General features: G+C 44.1%; 1 protein-coding gene across 1 annotated transcript; it reads left to right on the forward strand.

The window, feature by feature from the left end:
- Positions 1–19: 19 nt before the first annotated feature.
- On the forward strand, positions 20–17,201 carry LOC110521835 (dnaJ homolog subfamily A member 2). The gene is made up of 9 exons (XM_021599749.3): positions 20–161; positions 808–867; positions 1,411–1,646; positions 1,741–1,821; positions 1,975–2,108; positions 2,205–2,401; positions 2,632–2,776; positions 2,859–2,986; positions 15,608–17,201. Exons 1-9 carry the CDS (start codon positions 84–86, stop codon positions 15,794–15,796), a joined length of 1,248 nt encoding a protein of 415 aa, XP_021455424.1. The 5' UTR covers positions 20–83; the 3' UTR covers positions 15,797–17,201.
- Positions 17,202–17,239: the final 38 nt, after the last annotated feature.

A 17,239-nucleotide genomic window follows, 5' to 3' on the forward strand; every position in this document is an offset into this window, starting at 1 on the left:
TGACGTTTCCACCCGGCTTGTCTTCTCTCGTTTCCTTTCATCCGCAGGTCTTTCTCTGTGTGTAGCCCTAGATAGATAGCATAATGGCCAACGTTGTGGATACCAAACTATACGACATCCTCGGAGTCTCACCCTCCGCTTCCGAAAACGAGCTAAAGAAGGTACGTGACAGGTGTTGTTATTGTTTAAAAAAAAGAACACCACCACAGTGCCTACACAGACATTTTGGTGAATAATTAGACAGCAAAACTGGGTTGGTGTGGCCTTGCCAACACTGTTCGGATGCTAAGCTAACTAGCCTTGTGAGTTAGATAGCTAGACTTTCATTATATAAGTTATTTTCTCCAGAAATATCCGCTATGTCTTTCTCTGACAACTCGATCTAATGTAGCTAGACAGTTAGTTAGCTGTTAGGAATTTGGTTATATATATTTTATACATGGGAAACTAACGTTAGGCCTTACTTAATGCATAGAAAAGTAACATTCGTTATCCCAGACAGTCAGATCGTTGCTAGACGATGCACTGCAGATTGCTTCTCGAAGTTAGCTGCAGTGGCTAGCTGGCTTAACGTTAGCGTGAGGAAACAAATCTGTCAGTGTAGAACCATAGAGGTACTAGTTAGGCTATGTGTTAGCTAGCTGGTTAGTACATACGATCAGAATTTCTGGTTAGACTATTAGCTAGCTGGAAGATGTTCAGATTCACAACGTGTTGGTCTTGCGGCAGCAGCAGTGTAAAGCTACGCAGTTAGAAAAATGTTGGCCCAGAGACAGTAACTGATGTAGTTGTCTCTTTTGTGTGCAGGCATACCGCAAGTTGGCCAAAGAGTACCACCCTGATAAGAACCCAGATGCCGGGGACAAGGTAAGAGACAGGTGGTTATACACACATGTGACACAGCACACAACGAATCACAACACGCTAATCACGCCACATCACGATCACCAGCCATGTTCGTACCATTACACAGGCCTATCTGTATTGAGCAGTAACTAAGATGTGTATTAATTGACTTTGGTATTAGTCAAATGGCCTCCTCTCGAGAGCAGGAGTGCACCTGGCTAGTCTGTAGAGGCTCCTTCTCTCTCTTGGTCTCATCTGCTTCATATACAGCACTGACTTGAGATAACTGGCAGGTGAAAGCTAATTCCCAACCAGCGTGTTCTGTATCTCTCAACTGACCTGTGTAACATCAGTGCAGATGAAGGAGGAGAGGAAAGTAAACCACGTTAGACTATTGCGTTGGGAGAGGAGTATCTGTGAGACAACTGCATGTGGTGATTGTTCATGCAGATTTAAAGTAAACAGTGGGAAATGTCATCTGAAGTTGTAGAATGTCTGTCTGTGGGAGGTAGTTATGATAAAGATATGATAAAGGTCCCTAATAGTTCACCCCTTTTCTCCCAGTTTAAGGAGATCAGTTTTGCTTATGAGGTGCTGACCAATCCAGAGAAGAAGGAGCTGTATGATCGCTATGGAGAGCAGGGGCTGCGGGAGGGAGGTGGTGGAGGGGCTGGCATGGACGACATCTTCTCCCACATCTTTGGAGGGGGGCTGTTTGGCTTTATGGGGGGGCAGGGACGTGGAGGGGGAGGACGCAACGGGGGACGCAGGAGAGGAGAGGACATGGTGCACCCCCTCAAGTGAGTAACAGTTACTCTCCCTTCACTTCTCTAGTCTTCCATCCAGACATTGTTGGTTATGCCTTACCTAACCCTGCCTACCTTTCTAACACAGAGTATCACTGGAAGACCTCTACAATGGTAAAACAACCAAACTACAGCTCAGCAAGAATGTCCTGTGTGCTTCCTGCAATGGGTGAGTTTACACACTTTTAAATAATGTATTTCATGTGAAAATCAATGTTAGTAGTTGCTGAGCTACTCCACTTTTTGAAATAAATCACATCTTTAACATGAGCTATATTGTTTAATGTGATACTTTACTCTCCTCACTTTGGTCTGTCTCCAGTGCGGGGGGTAAGGCGGGGGCAGTGCAGAAGTGTGTGGCCTGCAGAGGGAGAGGCATGAGGATCATGATCAGACAGCTGGCTCCTGGCATGGTCCAACAGATGCAGTCAGTCTGCACAGACTGCAACGGAGAGGGTAGGAAAACACACACTCACATAGTCTGTAATTTTATGAATACACTTTTGAAAAATTTTTTGATAGGAAACTAATCCGTTTGATGTTTTTGTATAGGGGAGGTGATCAGTGAGAAGGACCGTTGTAAGAAGTGTGAGGGTCGTAAGGTGAACAAGGAGACCAAGCTGTTGGAGGTCCATGTTGATAAAGGCATGAAACACGGCCAGAAGATCAGCTTCACAGGAGAGGCTGACCAGGCCCCAGGCACTGAGCCTGGAGACATACTACTTGTCCTACAGGAAAAGGAGCATGAGGTAATATACACACTCTCACACACACATTGTAGCAGAGAGTACTTGAAGACTTAAACAAACTACTGGAAACCTCTTCAAGTGAAGTGTTTGGAAATTCCTTAGATTCCTCCATGAAGATGGCCCTCAATTCACATCTTCTGAGTTTGAGACATTCCTGAAACTCTCGCCCACTTGTCATTCAGAGCAGTTGGGTCAAAGTGCTGAGAAAGTGTTGTGTGTCTGTTCTGAAGGGGTTCCGTCGTGACGGCCATGACCTTCACATGACGCAGCGTATCGGCCTGGTGGAGGCTCTGTGTGGCTTCCAACTGGCAGTCACACACCTCGACGGACGCCAGCTCGCTGTCAAATATCCCCCCGGCAAGGTTATAGAGCCAGGTAAAACACACACATCACCTCAAGTATATATCTATTTGGTCCAACCTGTATCATTAAATTGATGATTGTGTGTGTTTGTCAGGTTGTATCCGGGTGGTGAAGGGAGAGGGGATGCCTCAGTACAGGAACCCATTTGAGAAGGGAGATCTGTTCATCAAGTTTGACGTCCAGTTCCCTGAAAACAACTGGATCAGTCCTGAGAAACTCTCTGTAAGTACCTCTAAGAACCAACTGGCCTGCCTAAGGTGTCCAACCACTTAGTTCACAGTCCAGGACATCACACATTGTCTCAACCATGACTTTGTCTACGTGATTGTACTGAGCAGGGTTTCTGTTAGGAAAATGTAGTGCCCGCCGGACATTTGACTGGCAGCATTTGAATTGATCCTACATTTGAGAAATGTACCAGTCCCATATGCATTGGGTGCATAACCTAATTAGGCCGTCCACCCACAGTGCTCAGAATGACAGAAATCACATTTCGATTATGGTAATTCATCTTAACAGAACAAGTCGAGGATGCAACTACGTGCGTCCTTTTTACCGAATTCTGATGCACAATAAGACAAGTAAAGACCAGCAAAATCACTAGTCTATGTCAATCTACTATCCCCCATAGTAGAACAATTACATTTTTATATTGGTCAGCTGTGCGAGAAAGAAACAGCCTATCCCAAACAGACTCTGGGACAGTTGTTGAACAATAGATCCCAAATTCATACAACCAGTAGGTCTAGGCTACATTTTTTGGGGGGGAGCAATGCGGCTGATGCAACAGTTCAGAACGTTTAGCTTAACATTTTTATAAACTATTATTTCTTCACATTATGAGCGCAGCAATGCGCACATGGCAGTAGGCTACGCGTGAGTGTTCATTCCATAATGCAATTAGCGGGAAAACACAGTTGTCATGGTGAGATATAAATGAACAGATCTGTTAGAAGTTTTGAGGGGAGATCTTTTGGCTACTGGACAATGAAAAAAGTTGAAAACCAGTAGAACATGAGTGAAATAGGCTACTAGTTTCAATGTTATATGGAAGTCTTTATAAAATAATTACCTCCACGTTTGGTCATATTTTGATGTTACGCACGCCTCTATGAAGAGGGAACGCAACACCCTGCTACAACTAAACTCTCAGTGAAGCGAAAAAGGTATGGACTGTAGGTGCGAGTAAGAATGATAACAGACAGAATGTGGTACCGTTTACAAAGACTTTATTCCTTTACACGGTAATATGGGGAAAAGGGGCTGGACGGAACCAAAGCAAAGAAAGTAAATCTCAAAGCCCCCCCCCCCCTCTCCTATCTTACCTGCCTACCCACTACTTACCTAATTTAGCACCACCTGGTGCCCTAACCAAAATACAGGGGGTGGTCCGCCCAGGTCTTACCTAGTGTGCCTAGACAATGAATATACTACGGGTATATGTATGCCAGCGGGCCTCTTGCCTAAACACTCCCAAGGTGCCTTCCCCTTCCCCCCTGGGAACAAATGAAACAGAATATTACACAATTTTACAAACAAACTAAGAAACAGAGGACGTCAAATAAGCTCTACCTGAGCAACAAACTCACAGAACATACCCACTCTCAGCAATGAACTCCCAGCAAAATCAACCTCTAGCAAAAACTCTCTATCACAAACAATCGCTCTGCAATGACCTCAGCAAAGTCTCTCTCAGCAATCCCTACCTCCAAAATCTCTCTATGCAATCCCTACCTCCAAAAATCTCTCTCTCTCTCCTGAACAGAACACTTGCTTTTATATAGCTTCTGAATTAATGTGTAACTGGAGACAGCTGTGTCTTGACGAGGGGGCGGGGTCAGCTCTCCAATTAGCCCTGGAGTCGACCAATCAGCTGCTTGAGGGATTTCAGGAAGCCATTTCCTGAAATAAAACACATGCAAATACACAAACTACAACACAAACTGGGGGAACGTAACACGCCCACCACAAAAATTGCAAACCTAGTTTTGCAATAACAAAAGCCATTGCTTCCCCAGTTAGTAAACCCATGATAGAGCGTCAGCAACCACATTCGCCGAGCCCTTCACATAAGCTATCAATACAGTCATCTAAGCGAGGTAGAGGAAAATAATCAGACTTTGTAACTGCATTTATGCAACGATAGTCCGTACTGGGTGTAGGAGATAAGATATGCTCCTTCAAAACTTTAAGCGGACCCCGTGGGGTGTGTCCAAGCACAAGGTCAGCAGGGCTGAACCCTAAGGACTCTTGTATCGTTTCCCTTATAGCAAATAGGACAAAGGGCACCCCCTCATCCCAATCAGTACTGGTATCCATACAATACTTGCGTAGCATTGTCTTCAGCGTCTGATGCCAGCGTTCTAGAGCCCCTTGACTCTCTGGATGATACGGACTAGAGACCTGATGGGAAATACACAATGTCTTTAACACATTTGAAAACAGTTTAGACATGAAGTTGGATCCCTGATTAGTTTGGATTACTTTAGGGAGTCCAAACAGAGAAGAACTTCACTAGTGCCTTCACCACAGTCTTAGCCGTTATAGTACGGAGAGGAATAGCCTCTGGGTATCGAGTAGCACTGCACATTATTGTTAGTAGGAACTGGTTACCTGACCTGGTTTTCGGCAATGGACCTACACAATCAATTATCACTCTTTCAAACGGTTCCCCCACCACAGGAATCGGGCAGAGTGGCGCTCGTGGAACTGTTTGGTTCACTTTCCCAGTGAGTTGACATATGTGACATGTTTTACAAAATTGGACCACGTCAGACTTCAAACCTGGCCAGAAGAAATGACGAAGGACCCGGTTATAAGTCTTTGTGATCCCCAAGTGTCCAGACCACGCCTGGTCATGGGCGAGTGACAGCACCTGCTGTCGGAACGGTGTAGGAACAACCACTTGACACACTTCACTCCAGTCATTAATGGTGTCATGAGATGCCCATTTACGCATCAAAACTCCTGCTTCCATAAAGTAGGCGGTCTCTCTAGTTTTAGCTTCCTCAATGGAAATTACCGAAGCAAAACACTTGCGAAGACTGGTGTCTTCTTTTTGACATTCAATCACCTTCTCAGGGGTGACAGACAAAAGAATGTCATGTAATTGGGGCACAATTTCGTTTTCCCCTGCCTTAGTTTTTACGGGGGTAAAAACTGTCGGCATTGCAGAAGGCATACTCGGTGCATTGTCTTCTACCTCAACATTCTCAAAAATAGAACTTGCCAAATCCACCACATCTCCTAGCTTGCGAGATTGTGCCCTCGTTAACGCACAAGCAGGAAAAACATGTGGAAATGCTTGAACCAATTTCTCATCTGTAGTTCTGATTTCTGGATTGTCTACTACTTCTAACACAGGAATGACATTACCACCAGCAATATCATTCCCTAGTAGCAATGTGACTCCTGATACTGGCAGTGTAGATACTACACCAACACGGAAACGTCCTGATACCAAGTCTGACACTAAGTGGACCCAGTGTAATGGTACAGGTACGGTTTTTGTCTCTATCCCCTGTAATATGACATGTGAGCCACAATATGTTTCAGGAGACCAGGGTAAAGCATCAGTAATGATTACTGACTGCGCCGCCCCAGTGTCTCGTAGGATTTGGATAGGCTTTTGATCAGCTTGTTCTCCTGTTAAGGAAACATAACCGGCAGAGAAACGGAGCATAGACAGGATCCGGTTTCTCAAATGCTGAATCAATAACTCGATCCAATGGACGAGCCAAAGACTTGACTAAACCCAAACTTTTCATTTTTGGGGACGGTGACTGGGACTGTTTCGGTTTATTTTTCAAAACTGGGCAGTCCGCAATCACGTGACCCTTTTGGTGACAGTAAAAACATTCACGAATTTCATGAAAAGGCTTAGGGTTGTAAGTCCTCCAACAGCATCAACTCCTTAATATCAGCAAAGGTGTTAGCTTTGCTGGCTGAACACCAGCGACTAAACAGAGACTCTTTGTCCCTAGCAAATTCAACAAATGTACGGTGAGATGTTTTTTTGTGGTTCCTGAAGCGCTGTCTATAAGCTTCAGGCACCAACTCATAAGCCCGCAACACGGTAGTTTTAACTGTATCGTAGTGTAAACTGTCTTCCAGGGAGAGAGCAGCTACTACTTCCTGGGCTTTCCCAGACAATTTACATTGTAACAGGAGCGGCCAAACCTCGAGTGGCCAATGCAGCGCAGCGGCTACACGCTCAAACGCAGAGAAATAAGAATCAACTTCCGACTCTCGGAATGGAGGGACTAAAGCTATGTTTTTACTCACATCGAAGTGGGTTTGATGAGGAGCAGCTTGTAGAGTCGCACTGGAGCGAGCGTCTAGCTCCAGTTGTCGGATCCTCACCTCCTTGTCAGCTTCTATTCTCCTAATTTCAAGTTCAAAATTCATCTGTCTCTCTTTATCTTTTTGCTCCATTTCTAACCGAGCCAGCCTCACTTTCAGCCTAGCAGTCCCATCTGAACGACACAAAGCAGAAGATAAAGGATCGAATCGGGGCAATGTAAAAGGGGTACGAGGAACCCCTTCCTCCGCCTTGTCCTCCGACTTGGCATCAGAAGGTCTACCCGTCTCCTCTCCTTGCAATGAGAGAATCCGTTCTCTCACTAAACCCTCCCTGACTAGCACCAAAAGCTCAGCCTTTAGGGCTTTCTCAGGGAAAACAAATCCATAATGGTCAGCTATAGCTATAAGGTCTACTTTACGAAACCTACCCAAACAATCAATAGAGGGCGCTTCAAAAAACTTGGAGATGGCTGAGGCAGCCATCTTATACAATGTAGTCTCCTGAACACCCTAACTAAACAAGTCATCCAAACTCACAACCTACCATCACACCTCAATCACTAACCACAGAGAGCTCAGAGCAGCAGGGTCCGGTGGGTTTAATGGAAAGATCCCGGATGAGCCCCCATTATGTTACGCACGCCTCTATGAAGAGGGAACGCAACACCCTGCTACAACTAAACTCTCCGTGAAGCGAAAAAGGTATGGACTGTAGGTGCGAGTAAGAATGATAAGACAGAATGTGGTACCGTTTACAAAGACTTTATTCCTTTACACGGTAATATGGGGAAAAGGGGCTGGACGGAACCAAAGCAAAGAAAGTAAATCTCAAAGCCCCCCCCCCCTCTCCTATCTTACCTGCCTACCCACTACTTACCTAATTTAGCACCACCTGGTGCCCTAACCAAAATACAGGGGGTGGTCCGCCCAGGTCTTACCTAGTGTGCCTAGACAATGAATATACTACGGGTATATGTATGCCCGCGGGCCTCTTGCCTAAACACTCCCAAGGTGCCTTCCCCTTCCCCCCTGGGAACAAATGAAACAGAATTACACAATTTTACAAACAAACTAAGAAACAGAGGACGTCAAATAAGCTCTACCTGAGCAACAAACTCACAGAACATACCCACTCTCAGCAATGAACTCCCAGCAAAATCAACCTCTAGCAAAAACTCTCTATCACAAACAATCGCTCTGCAATGACCTCAGCAAAGTCTCTCTCAGCAATCCCTACCTCCAAAATCTCTCTATGCAATCCCTACCTCCAAAAATCTCTCTCTCTCCTGAACAGAACACTTGCTTTTATATAGCTTCTGAATTAATGTGTAACTGGAGACAGCTGTGTCTTGACGAGGGGGCGGGGTCAGCTCTCCAATTAGCCCTGGAGTCGACCAATCAGCTGCTTGAGGGATTTCAGGAAGCCATTTCCTGAAATAAAACACATGCAAATACACAAACTACAACACAAACTGGGGAACGTAACATTTGACTAGGGATAGACCTTTTTATGGACTGTTGGAGTACTTGCAAATCTGTGAATTTATCTATATGCCAACACTGCGCACAATGCCTAATTTATCATAACCATTTGTTTTATTTCACCTTTATTTAACCAGGTAGGCTAGTTGAGAACAAGTTCTCATTTACAATTGCGACCTGGCCAAGATAAAGCAAAGCAGTTCGACACATACAACAACACAGAGTTACACATGGAGTAAAACTTTGGTGACAAAACGGATGGCACTGTGATAGACTGCATCCAATTTGTTGAGTAGGGTATTGGAGGCTATTTTGTAAATGACATCGCCGAAGTTGAGGATTGGTAGGATGGTATGTTTGGCAGCATGAGTGAAGAATGCTTTGTTGCGAAATAGGAAGCCAATTCAAGATTTAATTTTGGATTGGAGATGCTTAATGTGAGTCTGGTAGGGGAGTTTACAGTCTAACCAGACACCTAGGTATTTGTAGTTGTCCACGAATTCTAGGTCAGAGTCGTCCAGAGTAGTGATGTTGGACAGGCGGGCAGGTGCAGGCAGCGATCGGTTGAAGAGCATGCACTTAGTTTTACTTGTATTTAAGAGCAATTGGAGGCCATGGAAGGAGAGTTGTATGGCATTGAAGCTTGCCTGGAGGATTGTTAACACAGTGTCCAAAGAAGGGCCAGAAGTATACAGAATGGCGTCGTCTGCATAGCGGGGATCAGAGACTCACCAGCAGCAAGAGCGACATCATTGATGTATACAGAGAAGAGAGTCGGTCCAATAATTGAACCCTGTGGCACCACCATAGAGACTGCCAGAGGTCCGGACAACAGACCCTCCGATTTGACACACTGAACTCTATCAGAGAAGTAGTTGGTGAACCAGGCGAGGCAATCATTTGAGAAACCAAGGCTGTCGAGTCTGCCGATGAGGATGTGGTGATTGACAGAGTCGAAAGCCTTGGCCAGATGAATGAATACGGCTGCACAGTAATGTTTCTTATCGATGGCGGTTAAGATATGGTTTAGTACCTTGAGTGTGGCTGAGGTGCACCCATGACCAGTTCTGAAACCAGATTGCATAGCAGAGAGGGTATAGTGAGATTCGAAATGGTCGGTAATCTGTTTGTTGACTTGGCTTTCGAAGACCTTAGAAAGGCAGGGTAGGATAGATATAGGTCTGTAGCAGTTTGTGTCAAGAGTCCCCCCCCCCCCCTTTGAAGAGGGGGATGACCGCAGCTGTTTTCCAATCTTTGGGAATCTCAGACGACACGAGTTAGTGTTGCAGGAAGCAAATTTCTGCTTGAAAAAGCTAGCCTTGGCTTTTCTAACTGCCTGTGTATATTGGTTTCTAGCTTTCCTGAAAAGCTGCATATCACAGGGGGCTGTTCGATGCTAATGCAGAACGCCATAGGATGTTTTTGTGTTGGTTAAGGGCAGTCAGGTCTGGGGAGAACCAAGGGCTATATCTGTTCCTGGTTCTACATTTCTTGAATGGGGCATGCTTATTTAAGATGGTTAGGAAGGCATTTAAAAAAAATAACCAGGCATCCTCTACTGATGGGATGAGATCAATATCCTTCCAGGATACCCCGGCCAGGTCGATTAGAAAGGCCTGCTTGCTGAAGTGTTTCAGGGAGCGTTTGACAGTGATGAGTGGAGATCGTTTGACCGCTGATCCATTACGGATGCAGGCAATGAGGCAGTGATCGCTGAGATCTTGGTTGAAGACAGCAGAGGTGTATTTAGAGGGCAAGTTGGTTAGGATGATATCTATGAGGGTGCCCGTGTTTACGGCTTTGGGGAGGTACCTGGTAGGTTCATTGATAATTTGTGTGAGATTGAGGGCATCAAGCTTAGATTGTAGGATGGCTGGGGTGTTAAGCATGTTCCAGTTTAGGTCGCCTAGCAGCACGCTCTGAAGATAGATGGGGGGCAATCGGTTCACATATGGTGTCCAGAGCACAGCTGGGGGCAGAGGGTGGTCTATAGCAGGTGGCAATGGTGAGAGACTTGTTTTTAGAGAGGTGGATTTTTAAAAGTGGAAGTTCAAATTGTTTGGGTACAGACCTGGATAGTAGGACAGAACTCTGCAGGCTATCTTTGCAGTAGATTGCAACACCGCCCCCTTTGGCAGTTCTATCTTGTCTGAAAATGTTGTAGTTAGGGATGAACATTTCAGAGTTTTTGGTGGTCTTCCTAAGCCAGGATTCAGACACAGCTAGAACATCTGGGTTGGCAGAGTGTGCTAAAGCAGTGAATAAAACAAACTTAGGGAGGAGGCTTCTAATGTTAACGTGCATGAAACCAAGGCTATTACGGTTACCGAAGTCATCAAAAGAGAGCGCCTGGGGAATAGGAGTTGAACTAGGCACTGCAGGGCCTGGATTCACCTCTACATCACCAGAGGAAAAGAGGAGTAGGAGGATAACGGTACGGCTAAAAGCAATGATAATTGGTTGTCGAACATCTGGAACAGAGAGTAAAAGGAGGTTTCTGGGGATGAGGTATAATGTATGGTAGGATGTGAATACAGTGGAGGTAAACTTAGGTATTGAGTGATGAGAGAGATATTGTCTCTAGAAACATCATTGAAACCAGGAGATGTCATCACGTGTGGGTGGTGGAACTAATAGGTTAGATAAGGTATAGTGAGCAGGACTAGAGGCTCTACAGTGAAATAAGCCAATAAACACTAACCAGAACAGCAATGGACAAGGCATATTGATATTAAGGAGAGGCATGCTTAGTCGAGTGATCAAAAGGGTCCAGTGAGTAGTGAGGTTGGTTGGGGTCACGGCGATTCAGACAGCTAGCCGGGCCATCAGTAGCAAGCTAGCGTAGGATGGAGGTCTGTTTTTAGCCACCTCGTGCTTTTCCGTCGGTAGGATTAGTGGGGTTCCGTGTGGTAGAGGTGAACAATCCAATTCGCAAAAAAATAGATATAGTTATAGAGGCCCAATAAGAAGAAAAAAATGTCCGCTAGATCTATTCAGATAGCAGCCGATAAGACAGCTAACGATAAGCGGGCCGCAGATGGGCGTTCAGGTAACGTCGCGACAGAGGAGCCAGCTGGATAACTCCCTCGGGCAGATAGATTTTCAAGCTAAAGGATAGCTGATGACCACAAACCGTGGTTAGCTGAATACTATCGATTAGCCAGTAAAGAAGCTAACTAGCTTCTGGCTAGCTTCTAACTAGCTTCTGGCTAGCTTCTAACTAGCTTCTGGCTAGCTTCTAACTAGCTTCTGGCTAGCTTCTAACTAGCTTCTGGCTAGCTTCTAACTAGCTTCTGGCTAGCTTCTGACTAGCTTCAGGCTAGCTTCTGGTTAGTTTCTGGCTAGCTTCTGGCTACCATTATAGATAACGAATCCTAATTGCTAAATTGTCTCATATTCGGTCAATTAAAAAAACGCTGCCATTTAAGTAATTTATTGAGACTGTCATATCAATGAATAAAACAAAACAAAATGTACCCCCTTTTTCTTCCCAATTTCATTATATCCAATTGTGATCCAATTACGATCTTGTTTCATTGCTGCAACTCCCCAACGGGCTCGGGAGAGGCAGCGGTCAAGTCATGCGTCCTGCGAAACATGATCAGCCAAACCGCGCTTCTTTAACACCTGCCCGCTTAACCCGGAAGCCAGCTGCACCAATGTGTCAGAGGAAACACTTTTGGACTGACAACCGAGGTCAGCCTGCAGGCTTCTGGCCCAACCACAAGGAGTCGCTAGAGTGTGATGAGCCAAGTAAAGCCCAGTCCAAACCCTCCCCAAACCCGGACGATGCTGGGCCAATTGTGTGCCGCCTCATGTGTCTCCCGGTCACGGCACAACAATGTATGAATTAATGGTTGGATCAGAATATCCGTTATAATCATTGGCCAGTACATAAACTTCAGCAAAACCACAAGTCCAAATCCCTATCTCCAGTATGGCTAATTTAGGAACGGGACAATTTTAGCTAGCTAGCCAGCCACCAGAGGGCAACAACACAAGGAGATGCAGCAACTCAAGTTTTTCTGTCAATGATGTGTGCTCTCAATGGGATTTGATAGGAGTGACGCCAATATTTAAGCTAGTTTCCCCTGACACTTTTTTTTGGGTGCTCCTGTACCATTCACAATTGAGCTTGCTCAGTTTAGCTCAATGCTGATTGGCAAGTTTTTGTATACTTTTTTTTTTATCAAGGGAGACCAGATGCTCGCTGACTTCCTTGCCTTCAATGCTATGGTTGTCATGTATTCATTATCTTTGGTTAAATGTTTGTAGTTTGCATGTTTCAGTAATGATTAACATGGTTAAATAGTTGTAAATCTCTGCTTGGTTTATCTTTTGGTATATTTGGCATTTTATACATATTCTGTATTTCCAAGGAAGAAAGCAATAATTAATTAACACACTACTGTAAATAAATGGATACTACCTGTTATAAAACAGAAATTGCTCTCCGTAAATAAATAGTGAGAAATTCTGTCTGAAGCCATTAGGCTATGGCTTTCCTAGCCCTATAATAATGATACAAGTTATAGCCCCTTTAAAAGGGTTTATTTTCAACCTCTGGGGTATAACATGTTGGACAAAGTAGTATAGAAGAGTCTGACCCCTAACTTCGCCAATGAGAATCAAGAAGGGCGTAGCAATGTCCTTCATGACTGTGAAAGGCCTCGATTCTAGGCCGTAGAAAATCCCACATCCATCTCATTAGATCAGAACAGGATGGATCAACAGTGATTCATATTACTGGTCTGCATCCTAAAAAAGGATAGTTGTGTTTTGCTGCATAACAATCTTACGTTATTTGTCTGCCCACATGATGTGGTTCACAGAGGAGTTTCTTCTGAATAACTGGTCAGGGCATAGGACTTTCCATTCAGCTTCAGGCAACTTTGATGTAAGGCTTGATTACACCTGTAGTAACTACTTCTATCTGTCACTCCCATTGTTGCTTATCCATTGTTCACTAGATATATCAATGTAATTAAACCCAACACAATGTTGAAAAACCGAATGCTTCCCACCTCTAGATCACATAACTAGATGTGAGCTGGAGGTGATCCAAACGCTGCCACCAATATAGCGGAATAAAGTGAAAGCTGCAATAGGGACTCTAACCAGGGCTCATAGTGGAAAAGTGAGCTCTAATGGCCATTGCCATGAAAGTCTAGCCAACAATGCTTGCATATGCCTTGTTACAATAGCCTAAGTATATAACATGATTGACACGACTGTAATAATCATCATGAAACTGCCTTGGAAGTGCCATAAGTGTAAGCCAACATAATTCATTATTTTACATGAACCTGTTTAATTGATCATAGTCCAGATTCGTTATAGTAGCAAATACCAAAGTTTCACCAGGGGATTTAAACCAAACAGATTTGTTTTACAGGTCTTCTTTCCCAACATGTATATATTAATCAAATCTGACAAATACAGCTTTTTACTCCAATCTGGCAACCCTCATAAACTCCGACACAGCACCAGTATCCCAAAGTATTAAGTGAAAACGTGCAAAGAAAACAGCATTGGCATTAATGTAAGGCTGCTATTATAAGTATTTCGATGACAACCTGGTTGATTAACAATATTGGGTTGTAAACGTGTGATTTATATATATATATATATATATATATATATATATATATATATATATACAAACAAACAAACGTGGGACAAGTCAGTGTAAAACACCATTGCCCAATATGCATTGCTCCAATAATTTTCAAAAGATTGTTCCGAAGTTTGCCCTCAAATGTATTTTTGTAGAAATATGCACAAATTGCGTGTGAGATTGCAAGTGCGTGCCCACTTTTTTTTTTTTTCAAAAATTACACGGAACCCAAACTGGCTGCGCGCGTGCGCCATCGTGCATACATTTATTTTGTCCCCCCACACCAAACGCGATCACGACACGCAGGTTAAAATATCAAAACAAACTGAACCAATTATATTAATTTGGGGACAGGTCTAAAAGCATTAAACATTTATGGCTAGTTAGCTTGCACTTGCTAGCTAATTTGTCAATTTTAGCTGGCTTGCTGTTGCTAGCTAATTTGTCCTGGGATATAAACATTGAGTTGTTATTTTACCTGAAGTGCACAAGGTCCTCTACTCCGACATAAAACGGTCAACCGACTCTTTTCTAGTCATCGCTCTTCCTTCCATGCTTTTTCTTCTCTTGACTTTATATTGCGATTGATAACTTTCATAAATTAGGTACATTACCGCCACTGACCTCATTCGTCTTTCAGTCTCCCACGTGGGTATAACCAATGAGGAGATGGCACGTGGGTACCTGCTTCTATAAACCAATGAGGAGATGGGAGAGGCAGGACTTGCAGCGCGATCTGCGTCAGAAATAGAACTGACTTCTATTTTAGCCCTTGGCAACGCAGACGCTCATTGGCGCGCGGGAGCAGTGTGGGTGCAATAATTGAAAAACATACATTTCTACATTTATTTTGCAACGCTCACAGTGTAGTCATCCTGTTAGCTTCCTCTAGCCTTATGGACATGTGGCATAAACACAACCAGTCATGATGTTTTCATCTGATTGTCAAATAATCACTTAACAAAGGTGATTCAGTCTAACACAGCAAAATGTGGAAAAAGTTAGCATGTGAGTACTTTCTGAAGGCACTGTATATGCATTTGAATGGGAAGTACACTTCAATTACCAGTTGATAAATAAAAATAGTACCTATTTTTAATGGTGGCTATCAAAACAGTTATCACGTGAATTCATTTAGAATTGTTGTGCAATGATTGGGCTTATAAAAGCGTGTTTCACTCCAGCAGCAACAGGAGCTGTAGCTGCAGCTCTTGCACAGTCTGACCAATTTTCTGCATAAACTTGGCTCTGTATCTGTATGCTGTGCGTGTGTAAATAATCATCTTGAAACTAACAAAAAATACACCTGCCAATTTAATTACACTAAACTATGCAAATTAACCTATAGGCCGATTACATTTTTGTATCATCCAAAAGACCGCTAATTACTGGCTAACCTGATACTGAGATATGCAGAATGTGTGTTTTGCCTGTATTTTTAGGAGTTGGAGGATCTGCTGCCAGGGCGTACGGAGGTTCCAGTTATCTCATCGGAGGCGGAAGAGGTTGACCTCCAGGACTGTGAGGTCAGAGGTCAGGGTTCAGCGGGGGCCAGGAGAGAGGCCTACAATGACAGCTCTGATGAGGAGGGTGGACCACATGGCCCAGGGGTACAGTGTGCCCACCAGTAGACTGAATACATACACACCCTTCTCTCACTGGTCTGTGTGCCCATCTGTTGAGTACTCTGAGGGAAGGGCACCCCTCCACTGCCCCGCCCCCAGGTCCCATCAGGACCCTCAATCCTCTTCATTCCTCCATCAGCCAATCAGTGTGTGTGTTTGAGTGTGGTCAGCAGGCTGTGATGGATGTTTAGTGGCCATTTGACATCTTAGGTTTGTAGGCTCTACATCTGTCTGGAAACGTTGTCATTTGGGAACCTTGTGTACAAAATGAAAATATTGTCTAGTGAAATTATTAATTTATCTTCTAACAGGCTTCAGTGTCGTAGTCTAGTCTTAGTCACACACCAGCGCATGCTGAAAACACATTTAACACAGACCTACCATAGCCCCTGGTCTACACGGCGGCCTGCTGAGCCACACAGAAAGCTATTTTATTGCTTCCTGTAAGCTCAAACGTCTCCCATCGCTGAGGCACCTCGGGACTACCTGGTCAGATTTCTCTCCACCAATAAAATAGCTTGAATCTTTAGGCTTATTTACCTTTGTCAGAAAACAACATGTTTCTCTTCTGTGTGAGGATTGTGCTTTTGCGCATGTGTGCGTGTGACCACAGAGCTTGTGTCTTGAGTAGCATACTCTAAACTGAGTGTGTGTGTGTGCGCGCGCGCGTGTGATTTAGGAGCTGGGTGTGTGTGAGCTGCTGTAGAATGTTCTGGCTTCTCTGCTCATAACGGTTTGTGTTCTGTGTGTATCGCCAATGTGAGTGGAGACCTCGTTTTATGTTCAATTAAAGATAAAAACAATTGAATGTGTTGAACTTCTCTCCCACCTTGACCATGTAACATTTAGCCCCTAACCTCGCATTATACACAACTTTCCATGCCAGTACAACCGTCACACATGCCATCTCAACTTCCATTCCCTTAGCTCTGTAAATACCAACCCCAGCCCCTGTGCACGGTCACATCTCAATACTCTACAGTTGCCTCCTTCCCTCCTATCCAAATTCCTGTTCTTCGTCTGCACTGATGGGACAAGACAGCATGGTCATGGTCAGTTGGCACAAATGTTTTGGAACACTACCTGGAAAAACAATAATTTCCTGTTTGAACATTTTGCATTAGTGTGCACTATTGAACATGATCCAGGTGAAAGCAGCATGGTTTACTAGGCCACACATGGATTTCCTTTCTCATGTCGTTCTGTCAGATCAGTACAGATGGAGTGGATAGGAGGCTACTTTAAACTGTAGAGATGTAGTCATCTGACTGTCACTGTATATATGCTATATAGGCCACTGGAGGGACACGCTACAGACAGGGGCTTTATTTAGTAAATGATGTTATTATTGTTGATGATGCTCATGTTTGTTAGGATGACAATTAAACTGTATAATAAACTGTCACCATCAGCTCTGTTTTTGTGTTCATCCACTTATCAGGCTACAGT

The sequence above is a fragment of the Oncorhynchus mykiss genome, chromosome 1 (assembly GCF_057628025.1).
Source record: "Oncorhynchus mykiss isolate SJ-2025 chromosome 1, ASM5762802v1, whole genome shotgun sequence".
Taxonomy (NCBI): Eukaryota; Metazoa; Chordata; class Actinopteri; order Salmoniformes; family Salmonidae; genus Oncorhynchus; species Oncorhynchus mykiss.

Coding starts and splice junctions, on each gene's coding strand:
- LOC110521835 (XM_021599749.3), top strand. CDS start 84: ATGGCCAACGTTGTGGATACCAAACTATACGACATCCTCGGAGTCTCA. Junction 1,647..1,740: donor GACATGGTGCACCCCCTCAA/GTGAGTAACAGT, acceptor TTTCTAACACAG/AGTATCACTGGAAGACCTCT. Junction 2,109..2,204: donor CACAGACTGCAACGGAGAGG/GTAGGAAAACAC, acceptor GTTTTTGTATAG/GGGAGGTGATCAGTGAGAAG.